At 41.9% G+C, this 13,644-nt stretch overlaps 1 protein-coding gene across 1 annotated transcript in view; it reads left to right on the top strand.

Moving 5' to 3' along the window:
* xpo6 (exportin 6) overlaps positions 1–13,644 on the top strand; it is a 136,860-nt gene that overhangs the window by 54,381 nt on the left and 68,835 nt on the right. Inside the window, 2 exon segments of the mRNA XM_038820897.1 lie at positions 1,621–1,818; positions 3,457–3,616. Of these exon segments, the coding sequence (XP_038676825.1) occupies positions 1,621–1,818; positions 3,457–3,616 (358 nt within the window).

Genomic DNA, 13,644 nt, shown 5'->3' with positions numbered 1-13,644 from the left:
TTTAGAGTACCCAATTATTTTTTCCAATTAAGGGCTATTTTGTGTGGCTAATTCACCTACCCTGTGCATCTTTGGTTTGTGGGGGTGAAACCTAGTCAGACATGGGGAGAATATGCAAACTCCACACAAACAGCATTCCAGGGCCGGGATCGCACCAGCGCCTCAGGTAGCATTGCTAACCAATGCGCCGCCATGCCGCGGTTTGCATTTTGAAACCCACTCCCACGTTTTCCAAAACACACTCGTGCATCCACTCCAGGTTTTACACCAACCCTTTTTGGGATTTCTTTGCTGTGTCTACTTTTGCACCTTTTGAGGTCCAGCCACCAATTTCCATCAAAATTTCAGTTCACATTGCACAGGCTGTAGTAAAATCCTCAAACCTGAAAATGACTTAAGATGTCTTTCTGGGGTCTTGAGTCTTTCTCTGAGCTTTGCCTGTCTTTACTGATCAGTCCGGTGTTCTCGTACCCTTAACCTCAGACCTCCTGGAAACTTCTCATTTCTCTAACTAATCTTTCGGTAACCATTACTCCATTGTATGTTTTTTCTTACAGCAGAGCTGCGGGAGTTGTTTCCTCTCTGACTGTCTATTTACAAATTGTTGTAGCTTCCAGCTAAAACTAAAGAACCAAGGAAAGTTTTTTTTCTTTCCTTCTAAGGGCCTCTCGTTGCTAAACAACTACATTTACTCTTCATGCTGTATTGTGCTCTATCACAATAGAATTCTAGTTTGAACTGAAATCAGCCTCCACACACATCAAAACCTTTTCCCAGCATGAATTTGTTTCTCTGCCTTTCCAGGCACAGAAACATTAAACCCACCTAAAACTATACCTTATTTCTAATGTTTAGCATTACAAATATAAATCTCTTAAAGCTACTTTTGTTTTCCTAACAGTGATTTGGGCTTGAAGTTCCAATTTTAGTCATGTTCAGGACAGTGATGGTTTGGCTGGTTTCTAACTAAGTCCAGTAACACCACATAAAATTTGTGGGCTGAACTGTAAAGTGAGGCTGACGGTGGTGTGGAGATAGACTCTTAATCTCTTTTAAAAAAAATTTTTTTTTAGAGTACCCAATTATTTTTTTCCAGTTAAGGGGCAATTTAGCATGGCCAGTGCACCTACCCTGCACATCTTTGGGTTGTGGGGGTGAAACCCAAGCAGTCGTGGGGTGAATGCAAACTCCACACAGACTGACCCAGGGTCGGGATTTGAACCCAGGTCCTCAGCGTTGAAGGCAGCAGTGCTAACCACTGCGCCACCGTGTTGCCCGTTTAACCTCCGGAACATGGTGGTAGTTTCCTCCCAGTGCAAGGTGGCGTATAGGTTGTAAAAAGTAGCTGTTGATATCTCCAGCCCAATCAACATTGCATAACTGTGCCATGACATTTTACAAAACTAATGTTAAACTAGTGTGAGCAAAGGGTCCTGACACCATAAATTGGGCAGGGGTTAGAGGTAAATGACACGAGCTAGCTAGTACTGCAGTTAGAAATTGCTGCTTTTTATGCCAGGTCATAGATTCTTTTACCTCTAATTTAAACCTGTATTTTGTTCAAGGTTAGTTGTTTGTATTAACTTCATGAAAAAAAACTTGACTGCTTCTGCCCACCAGAACCTGATCAATAAGATGTGGCTGGGAGTCCAGTCTCAAGACAAAATGGAGATTCGAAGCTGTCTACCCAAGCTTCTGTTGGCACACCACAAGACGATGCCATATTTCATTCGCAACAAATTGTGTAAAGTAATTGTGGATATCGGGAGGCAGGATTGGCCAATGTTTTACCATGATTTTTTCACCAGCACATTACAGGTAAGGTAGGCAAGGAAAGTGTAAAAGCTATTGATCTGGATACACCTGTAATTACCAGTATATAATGGCGTAATACCTGTAGCACTAACTGCCATATTATAATCTGTTACTAATGTAATTTCCTGCGAGGATAAAACTGATCTTCTGAAATAAATCCAGATTCCTTTGCTGGCAACATTATAGCATGTGCACCTTGAACCTGTCAGTAACCTTTGAAGAAATTCTTCTTGCGTTAACTCCTAAATTTGCCTAGCTCTATTTTATGTTGTACCCCCTTGTTCTGGATTTGCCCCACCAGAGGAAATATTTTCTCTATTTACCCTATTGAATCCCTTAATCATTGTAAATGGGCAGCACGGTAGCATTATGGGTAGCGCAATTGCTTCACAGCTCCAGGGTCCCAGGTTCGATTCCGGCTTGGGCCACTGTCTGTGCGGAGTCTGCACATCCTCCCCGTGTGTGCGTGAGTTTCCTCCGGGTGCTCCGGTTTCCTCTCACAGTCCAAAGATGTGCAGGTTAGGTGGATTGGCCATGATAAATTGCCCTTAGTGTTGGGTGGGGTTACTGGGTTATGGGGATAGGGTGGAGGTGTTGACCTTCGGTAGGGTGCTCTTTCCAAGAGCCTGTGCAGACTTGATGGGCCGAATGGCCTCCTTCTGCACTGTAAATTCTATGTAAATCCCGTAGTTAACTACCTTTCAACTTTCTAAAATCAAGGGAATACAAGCTAGATTTATGCAACCTTTCCTCATAATCTAGCTTTTCAAGTCCTGATATTATGCTGCTGAATATGCCTTGTATCCATCCTCTCAAAAAGGCTGAGGATTGGCGTCCAGAACTGAACCAGCTACGCTGCAGATAGGTTCTGACCAGAGTTGCATACAACTGAAGTGTCCCTTGCTTAATTTTGAATCTCAAGTAGCCTTTCAAAATTAAAAAAAAGACAATTTTAGGTTTGTGTACTACTAATCCAGCTTTTTCCATTTCCCTCCACATCAGTTAAGTGACAGGTAGAGTTGCTAATTGTCTACTGGTATGCCACATACTGTTTGAGGCGGCAGATAGGATTGGTATGCAGCTGTGGTGCTCTGAACCTGTCTAAACTAAAAGTGGCAGACCAAGAGTGTCAAATCTATCTAACTTTTTAATGAGTCTTGTTAGTCTCACTGAAAGCATCAAACTGCTTCATTTACATCAGCTAATTGGGCCTGACCAAGGTCAGAATTGAGATTCAGACCGTGGACAGCTGCAGACCTTCATTAGGCGTTGCAAAAGTCAGTGCGTTCAAATTGTGAGGTTCTCCAGTTGCACTGGGTCAGGCACATGTTGCAGCTTGCCTGTCTCCTGTCTCATTGTTAGCATTAGTCTCAGAGTTGCCTGTCAGAGGGCAGTTTAAAAGAGAGTGCTTCATATTCAGCTGATAAAGCCCTTGATCAGTCTCGGTGCCCCTCCTGCTAGGTTTATCTGCCTAACTGATTTGAGCTGCAGCAAGTGGTATGTGTCTGGAGGAGGAGGGAGGATGAGGAAGATGTGTCTGCTGCTGAGTTGAACTATTTCAAGTCACTTGTGAACATTGAGTGTTATAGCAACATCTATTTGTCTGGTTCCCTGCGATCTGTAAAATGTTTTCCTATTTAGCTAATCCAGACTCCTTCCACCACGCCTTTGGGTCTGATCATGTTGAAGACTACCTCTGAGGAATTAGCATGCCCACGAGAGGATCTCAGTGTGGCACGGAAGGAGGAGCTCCGAAAACTGCTGCTGGATCAGGTGCCAACAGTACTAAGCCTTATCACAGGTCAGTATGAAAATGGAGGTCATAGTACAATGGGTAAACACTGAGGGATTGTCGCTACTGGTTGGAAGATCTGAGCAAGGTTATCATTAGAAGAGCAAATGGGCAAGTTATTTATTCTCTAATGAGCTATTAGCACATAGGATGCTTCACTTTAAACCAAAAAGACAGTGATTATTAACATCATTTGAAATGAAATTGGTTCAGTGTTTCAAAAGGAAGAATATAAAAGGATACAGGAAAGGGACAAGCAAGTGGGCTCAGTGTAGCTGCTGTTGAGAAACTAATATTGGTAGAGGAACCTATGAGCTGAATGGCTTCCTTTGCTGTAAATTCTCCAGTTCTATAGTGTTTCATCTGTGAACAGCTATCATTGCCATCGACATGCCTGAATGACTCAGGTTGGGAGAAAGGTTGGATGTATCGGAAAACTGAATAGTATTTGAAGTGGTGAAATATGCAAGCCTATGGGGACAATTAGATTGGATTAGTTTTGGATTTGTCTGACATTTAACATATGATGGACCTAATTGCCTCCTGCCATTCTACGGTTCTGTGGTATCAGATTAAATAATTCAGCAACCCAGGTTGTGGATCCAGCTGCTTCATTATAAACTGCCATTAACGACATAGTCCATGCTCCTCGTTATGAAGCCAACCAATATCATGGACTGAGGAAGTAGCTGACGCAAGTAATTAAATTTGACAGATCGTGTGATTGAGAACTACCCATAATTACGCATTATAATTGAGGAGGTTGCTCACAACATTCCTTCCACATCCTAATTCTTTGGCTAGAAGCCATTGCATGTATTGGTCAGGCTACGAATAGACAGATAAGAATGGAACTAAGTGAATGCAGTCCTCCGTTGGTTGAGTTGATAGTATTCTCTCAGTTGAATTGATATTCTCAGGGTTCCAGAACTCGAGCATATGAACCAGGCAGATGCTTCAGTCCTATTACTGAAGGAGTTTTCCATTGTTGAAGGTACCACTTTTTGGTTAAACTAAAGGTCCATCTACTTCAACAAGTAAAAGACTCACAAAATAGGGTGCTCTTTCCAAGGGCCGATACACTCTGCAAAAGAGCAGTGAATTCCACTGATGTTTTGGCCAGCATTCCTCCCTCACCAACATCATCAGAACCATATTATTGGCCATTTATCTATTTGCTGCTTGTCCACAAATAGGATGTCAGGTTTGCTCACATGAAAATTGCACTTCAAAAGTGAGAACGTCCCAAGAATGTTATGAGATACTTTTTTTAAAAAAAAATATTTTATTCTCCTTTTTTCACATTTTCTCCCAAATTTGCACTCACCAACAATAAACAATAAGCACTAATGAATTTAATGTCAATCCCCCATATCAACAACAACGATCCCAGCCTCTCATCAACCCCCAAACAACTGCCCGCATGTTAACATAAAAAAATAATAAAAAGGAATCCGGAATCACCCATAGTCACCATTAACACATAGTCCCCCCCCCACCAAACCAATGTTCAATGTTATCCAATTCTTGAAAGTGCAAAATGAATAACGCCCATGAATTGTAGAACCCCTCCATCCTTCCCCTCAGTTCAAACTTAACCTTTTCAAGAGATAGAATTCCAACAGGTCCCCCCCGCCATGCCAGGGTACAGGATGGAGAGGTTGCTCTCCATCCCAACAGGATCCGCCTTTGTGCGATCAACGAGGCGAAGGCTACAATTTATGCCTCCGCACCAGCTGGTCCGACACCCCGAATCTGGCCTCCTGAGGGCCTGGGTCCAGTTTCACGTGCACCACTTTAGAGATTACCCTAAACAACACCTTCCAGTAATCCTCCATCTTTGGGCAGGGCCAAAACATATGACCATGGTTTGCGGGGGCCCCCCGCAGCGGTCACACACATCTTCTACCCCCTCAAAGAACCGGCTCATCCTTGCCCTTGTGAGGTGTGCTCTATATATCACCTTCAGCTGTATCAGCCCCAACCTCGCGGACGAGGTGGAGGCGTTCACTCTCCAGGGCAAATCACACCAGAACCCCTCCTCCATACCCTTTCCCAACTCTTCCTCCTACATTGCTTTGATCCCTTCCAGTGGCGCCTTCTCTTCCAAAATAGCCCCGTAAACCGCTGACACTACCACCTCCTTCAACCCCCCTGCCGTCAGTACCTCCTCCAGCAATGTGGAGGCTGACTCCACTGGGAAGCTCTATATCTCCTTCCTGGCTAAATCTGTAACTTTCATGTATCGAAACATTTCCACCTGCTCCAGCCCATACTTCGCTTCCAGCTTCTTCAATCCTGCAAACCGACCCCCAAGAAACAAATCTTTTAGTGTCTTAATCCCCTTCTCCTCCCATTTCGGAAAATTTCCGACCCACTTCCCTGGCTCAAATCTGGTTCCCCGAATCGGCATTTCCCTTGACCCTGCCTCCAACCCGAAGTGTTGGCGGAACTGCCTCCAAATTCTCAATGAAGCTATAATTACCAGACTCCCTGAGTATTTCCCCGGGGCCATCGAGAGCGGTGCTGTTGCTAGCGCCTTCAATCCCGACCCCCTGCACAAACTCTCCTCCATTCTGACCCACTGGGAATCAACCCCTCTGACCCAGCTCAGCACCTTTTTCCACAATCACAGCCCAGTAATAATACATCAGGTTCGGAAGACCCAAACCCCTGCCTGCCTTCTCTTCTGTAGCAGCACCTTTCTAACTCTGGCCACCTTCCCTACCCATATGAACGAGGTCATAATTCCTTCAATCTCTCTTTTTTAAAAAAAAAAAATGCCGTTGGCAGGAAGATCGGCAGGCATTAAAAAATAAACAGAAATCACAGAAACACGTTCATTTTAACTGCCTGTACCTGACCCGCCAGTGACAGAGAGAGACCATTCCACCTTGCCAGATCAGCTTTCACTCTCTCCACCAAACTAGAAATGTTGTGCCTACGGAGCAACCTGCACCCCCAGGTATCTAAAGTGAGTCACTGCCCTACGGAATGGCAGCCCCCCCACCCCTGCCTCCAACCCTGGCCGAGACACCACAAAATACTCACTCTTGTCTAGATTTATATTGTACCCCAAGGACGACTCAAACACCAAAACAGCTCCAATATTCCCCCTATTGACACACTCGGCCCCTTCTTTTGACATCCTCCTCTTTCAAGGTGCCATCCTTCTGACAGTTTTTATCCTATCCTCAAGTAGCAAGTGCATTGTATCTATTGCATAGGATCAGTTTCTGTGGTTCTTTGTTCTATATTTCACCTAATTCTCCTTTATTCTCTATCACTCACGTCAACCCCTTTTGCAATCTGCAGCTCCCTATGAAGTCTAGAGCAAACTGCCCAGAAATCTTCCCACCGATATGTCTCAGAACATTTCCAGCTCACTGTAGTTCAAAGACTGAACTGGAGAGTTTCAGGATGGAGACCCACTGGTGCAGATTTGTTTACTCTAAACAGTTTTTTTTTCTTTATTTGTTCATGGGATGAGGGCGTCGCTGGCTGGGCCAGCATTTATTACACACCCCTGAAGGCATTTAAGAGTCAACCACATTGCTATAGGTCTGGAGTCGCATTTAGACAGACCAAGTAAGGATGACAAATTTCCTTCCCTAAAGGACATTAGTGAACCAGATGGTTTTTATGACAATCCACAATGGTTTCCTGGTCACCTTTGGACTTTTAATTCCAGATATTTACTGAATTTAAATTTCACCACCTGCCATGGCGGGATTTGAATTCAAGTCCTCAGAGCATGATTCAGGGTCTCTGGATTACTCGCCCAGTGATAATGCCACTACACCACTCGCTCCCCTATACCACTGTCTTGCTATCCACAAACTCAATATATTGCAGTTCAGACATAAATCCTGCTTTACACATCCGTCTTCATTGTTTATACTGTATCTAGGTTTTAGTTTGTTTCTTTCCTTTTTCTACACTCTTACAGTAAGCAGCAGACAAAAATCGTATATGCATACATTGGAGTGCTATATAAATATAAGTGGTTGAATCAAAAGTAACTATGGAGATAGTGATTAACTTCGTAACCTCTGTAAATGTGCAATGATTAACCCATATCCTGCTAAATCAATAAAGGCACAGTAGTGATACATAACCCTTGCCCTGTTACACAAGCTGCAGATTTGTGCCGTTGGAGACTTCACATAAATGTTTTTAAATGTTATCATTAAAATTGAAACATTTCAGGGCGGCATGTGGCACAGTGGATAGCACTGGGACTACGGCGCCTAGGGCCCGGGTTCGAATCCTGGCCCTGGGCCACTGTCTGTGTGGAGTTTGCACATTCTCCCCATGTCTGCATGGGTTTCACCCCGCAACCCAAAGATATGCAGGTTAGGTGGATTGGTCATGCTAAATTGGCCCTTAATTGGAAAAAAATAATAATTGGGTACACTAAATTTATATTTAAAAAAAATGAAATATTTCAGAAATGGTAAATCTGCGAATGAGAGAAGTTTGCAATATTTCCCATGCTTGGAAATTACCTTTTCACTTTAAGATGCATCTATTTAAATATTTTGTAAATATTTGCAAATGAGATTTCCTTGAACTTCAAATGCTCGAAGTTGGTTAGCCTACCAAGTGGAATAAAATTGCTGTTTTGCAGAGTGTCTATTGTCATGTGAGAGTACCTTTAAGAAATGGATGTTAATCAGTGATGTCAGAGTGTGGGTGGAGCTGGGCTGTGTCAGCTTTTTACTTTTGTTTTAGGCTGTTTGCTGCAGGGTGTGTTTTAGTTTCGTTTTCAGTGTTGGAGCTGACGCCAGACCAAGCAGGTGTACTGCTGTTCTCTCTGCCATCAAAAGACTATCTCTTGATCATTTGGTGAATTCAGAATTATAAATGTTCTCAGTAGTGAACGTAAACCTAATATGCTTCTGTTAAAAGGTGTTTCTCTTGTCTTCTGGATCTTGTTTGGGAAGTTATTAAGCATTACATAGTGTTGTATTCTTTGGGAGTTGTATTTGAATTAATGGTTGCTAAGATGTTCACTATATTTTAAAAAGGATAACTTGAGTTCATAGAATAAACATTGTTTTGCTTTAAAAAATACTTTTCCATTTCTGCTCTACCACACCTGTAGAGTGGGCCATGTGCTCTTCATACCACAATCTATTAAAAGTTGTGGGTCAGGTGATCTCCATGATCCACTTTGGGGTTCTCTGAACCCTGGCCAATAACAAATTGGGGCTTGAGGGGGATAAAAGTCTATCTATTGGATTGGCTTCATGAGCTTAAAGACATTGAGGGGTGAACATAGTGTGGTTGCTTTTCAGGTGTGGTATTTCAGTTAAGTAGGGAGTGTGTTGTGGACAATGGTTCTTTCAGAGGCTCTGAGGTTTTTGGGGGTGGAGATGGTCACACGCAGTACCTTACGGACAGACTAAAATAAGGCTGTTAGATTTGGCAAAACATTGCAGTTAACATTACCTGACAAAATGCAAAAAGATGAGGTTAACATGGCGGTGGTTAAGCATTTAATGTTGCCTGAGATATAGTTTGACTAATTGGAAATGGCAAAAATTCAGTTACAAATTAAACAAATGGACCATGAGAAAGAATTAAAGCAGCTTGAATACGAAAGAGAGGAAAAAGAAAAGGAGGGAGAAGAAAGGAGAAAATAAAGGATAGCCCTAGCAGAACAAAGAAAGAGAAAGGGAGATACAGATCAGGGAAAAAGTTAAAGAGAGAGAGTTTGAACTTCAGAAAATGGCCATGAAACATGACAGTCAGTTAAAATTGGTAGACGTAAAGGGAAACATACAGTTGGATGATAGTGATGAGGATATTGAGAAAGAGCGTCAAAGTCGAAGGCTTGGTGGGGATCTATTTAAATATGTCCAAGCATTGCCAAAGTTTGGCGAGAAGGATGTAGAAGACGTTTTCATTTCATTTGGGAAGGTAGCTAAACAAATGAAATGGCCACAGGACATGTTGGTATTATTGATTCAAACAAAGCTGATAGGTCGGACTAGTGAAGTGTGTTTGCATCACTACTGGAGCAGGTATCTGGGACGTATGAAGAGGTGAAAAAATCCATCTTAGGTGCGTATGAACGAGTGCCTGAAGCCTACAGATAAAGGTTTAAAAATTTAAGGAAATAATTTGGTCAAACATACATGGAGTTTGAAAGGATCAAACAGAGTAATTTTGATAGGTGGATGAGGGCTTTGAAAATAGACCAAACGTATGAAGCTCTCAGGAAAATTAGACTTTTGGAGGTTTTTAAAAATTCAATTCCTGATGTAGTGAGAACTCATTTGGAAGAGGGTTAGAACTGCGAGGTTAGAAGCAGAAATGGCAGATGATTATGAATTAGTTCATAAATCAAAGCTTGGTTTCCGATATCAGTTTCAACCTGTGAGGGATAGAAACTGAGGACATGAGAAATACTCAAGTGGTAAAAGTAAAGGTGATCTGATGGGAGATAATAAGGAGAGTGTACCTCAGATTAAAAAAGAAATCCAAGAGGGTGGAAGAGACATGAAAAGTTTCAAATGTTTTCACTGTAATAAACTAGGCCATGTGAAGTCACAGTGTTGGTGGTTGAAGAAAAGCACTGGGAAGGCTGATGTGGTAAAACAGGATAAGATAGTGGGGTTTGTTTAAAGTCGTAAAGGAAAGCCCAAGTGAAGCGAGGGAGGTGCAAAAGATTGTACAGCCTGATCAAGAGGTGATTGATAAGAAGGTGCCAGATCGCTTTAAAGAATTTACTTGTGTGGGTAAAGTTTACTCTTGTATCAGGAGGAACAGGTAAAGAAGTCACAATTTTAAGAGATACGGGAGCTAATTAATCTTTAATGATAAGAGATGAGGTGTTATGTAGTTTGGGAAGAATGCTGCTAGAAAAGGTGGTAATATGTGGAATTCAGGGTGAGAGTAATGTTCCATTATATAAGGTGAGGTTGGAAAGTCCAGTGAAGAGTGGTGAAGTGGTAGTAGGAGTAATAGAGAAACTATCTTTTCCAGGAATACAGTTTATCTTGGGTAATGATATAGCTGGATCGCAGGTGGGAGTGATGCCTACTGTGGTTGATAAGCCAGCGGAAAATCAGACAAATGAAGTGTTGAAGGACGAATATCCTGGGATTTTTCAGGATTGTGTAATAACAAGGTCGCAAAGTCACAGGTTAAGACAAAGAGGAGAAATCAAAGAGTGAAGATGAGTGGAAGTGCAATTATCAGAAACAATTTTTGATCCGATGGTTGAAAAAAGAACAGGTGGAGGATGAGGCGGATATTTTTAGTTCAGGAAAATTGGCGGAGTTACAACAGAAAGATGTAGAAATAAAACGGATGTATCAGAAGGCATACACTGAAGAGGAATCTGAGTGGATACCAGAGTTTTATTACTGTAAAAATGATGTCTTGATGAGAAAATGGGTTCCTTTACATATGCAGGCGGATGAAAAGTGGGCAGAAGTTCATCAAGTAGTATTGTCGGTAGGGTATAGAAAGGAGGTGTTGCGAGTTGCACATGAGGTACCAATGGGAGGTCATTTGTGAATAAGGAATACTCAAGCTAAAATCCAGAAACATTTTTATTATCCTGGACTGCATAAAGATATAGTTACATTTTGTCGATCGTGTCACACATGTCAAGTGATAGGGAAGCTGGGCAGCACGGTGGCCTAGTGGTTAGCACAACCGTCTCACGGCGCTGAGGTCCCAGGTTCGATCCCGGCTCTGGGTCACTGTCCGTGTGGAGTTTGCACATTCTCCCCGTGTCTGCGTGGGTTTCGCCCCCACAACCCAAAAATGTGCAGAGTAGGTGGATTGGCCACGCTAAATTGCCCCTTAATTGGAAAAAATAATTGGGTAATCTAAATTTAAAAAAAAAGTGATAGGGAAGCTTCAAGTGGTGAGAAAACCAGCACCCTTAATACCCATTCCAGCATTTGAGGAGCCTTTTACATGGGTCCTAATTGATTGCGTAGGACCGCTTCCTAAAACGAAAAGTGGGAATCAGTATCTTTTGACGATAATGGATGTGTCTACTAGGTTTCCAGAGGCCATTCCAGTACGTAATATTACAGCTAAAAAGATTGAGGAGGAGTACTTTACTAGATATGGGCGACCTACAGAAACACAATCTGATCAAGGATCAAATTTTACATCAAGGTTATTCAAAGAAGTTATGGATAGCTTAGGAATAAAACAATTAAATCAACTGTGTACCATCCAGAATCGCAGGGAGCTTTAGAAAGATGGCATCAGACATTAAAAACAACGTTGAGGGCTTATTGACCAGATTATCCAGAGGATTGGGATAAAGGAATTCCTTTCGTACTGTTTGCAATTAGGGATACACCTAATGAGTCAGCCAAATTTAGTACTTTTGAACTAATTTTTGGTCATGAGGTAGGAGGACCACTTAAATTGATTAAGGAAAAAACTTGGCTAGACAACATTTAACGGTTGCACAAAACGTGATGAAACAGGAAGCGGACAAGAAATCCAAAGTTCGTAGTTTTGCCAGTGGAGATAAAGTTTTAGTGTTGTTACCAGTTGTAGGTAAACCTTTAAAAGCTCGGTTTTGTGGACCGTATCATATTGAAAGGAAATTAAGTGAGGTGAATTATGTGGTAAAAACGCCAGAAGAAGGAAGACTCACCGAGTGTTTCATGTGAATATGCTTAAAAGGTACTTTGTAAGGGAAGGAGAGAAAAAGGTTTTAATGATTCTAACTCAAACGAACCAAATCCAGATGACTGTGAATTTGACATACCTCAAATTAAATTGGAAAATGAGGATATTCTTAAAAATTGAGATAAATTTTTGAGTTATCTTCCAGAGGAAAAACAGACTGACCTAAGAGTTCTTGATATTACGTGGGCAAGTTTGTGGAGATAAATTGGGAAGTGCTAAAATGGCTATACGTGATGTAGATGTGGGAAATGCTATTCCAATCAAACAACATCCATATAGACTTAATCCTTTAAAATTGGCACAGGTTAGCAAAGAGATTGAGAGTATGCTTAAAAATGGCATAATTGAAGTGGGTTGCAGCCAATGGAGCTCAACCATAGTGATGATACCTAAACCAGACGGTACCCAACGGTTGTGTGTGTACTATAGAAAGGTTAATGCAGTTACAAGAACGGACTCCTATCCTATCCCAAGTTTGGAGGATTGCATTGAGCAAGTTGGACAATTGGCTTTTGTTTCCAAACTGGATTTACTTAAAGGTTACTGGCAGGTACCTTTATCGGAAAGGGCGAAGGAGATTTCAGCTTTTGTGACTCCAGATGGTATATACCAATTCAAAGCTATGCCATTTGGCATGAAAAACGCCCCAGCCTCATTTCAATCGTTAACTAACAGTCATTTCAGGATTATCCAATTGTGTGGTACATATCCACGATCTGGTAATTTTCAGCCAGACATGGACAGGACATTTAAAACATCTGATGGAGTTATTCGATCGACTTCAGGAGATGGGTTTGGTGATGAACCTAGCCAAAGGTGAATTTGGAAAAGCCCAAGTCGCTTTCCTTGGCCATATAATCGGACAGGGTCGAATGGTCACACGGAATGTGAAGATAACAGCTATTGAGGAGTTTCCGATACACTCAAGACGAAGGGAAATAAAGCAATTTCTTGGCATGAATGAATTTGATCAAACATTTGTGCAAAAGTTTTGTAGCATGGTTGCTCCACTGATGGACTTGCTGAAGAAACGTTGAAAATTTCAATGGACAGCGGACTTTCAACAGGGATTTGACTGCCTGAAAGCTGTGATAATCAATGCTCCTGTGTTGGGAGTATTGCAAGGGACACTTGTGATCAGATTGAACTAAAGTATCTGACTTTAAAGCGAAATGCCGAGGCGTGGAGGAATGGATGGATCGTGCAGAGTCCTTGTTCAATGAAACTGTCAGTCGAGACGGATTTCAGTTGGAATAAGAAGAACGAAAAAAAATGGACTATATTATTATACCTGTTTGTGTGTTGTTTTTTGAAACAAAAAAGTATATTTACTGTGTGCATTTCTTAAAGGATAGTGAAAAGGT

Source organism: Scyliorhinus canicula, chromosome 15 (assembly GCF_902713615.1).
Source record: "Scyliorhinus canicula chromosome 15, sScyCan1.1, whole genome shotgun sequence".
In the NCBI taxonomy this organism is placed as follows: domain Eukaryota; kingdom Metazoa; phylum Chordata; class Chondrichthyes; order Carcharhiniformes; family Scyliorhinidae; genus Scyliorhinus; species Scyliorhinus canicula.
Note: the sequence above shows the minus strand (reverse complement) of the source record. Positions and strands in the feature narration are given on the sequence as shown.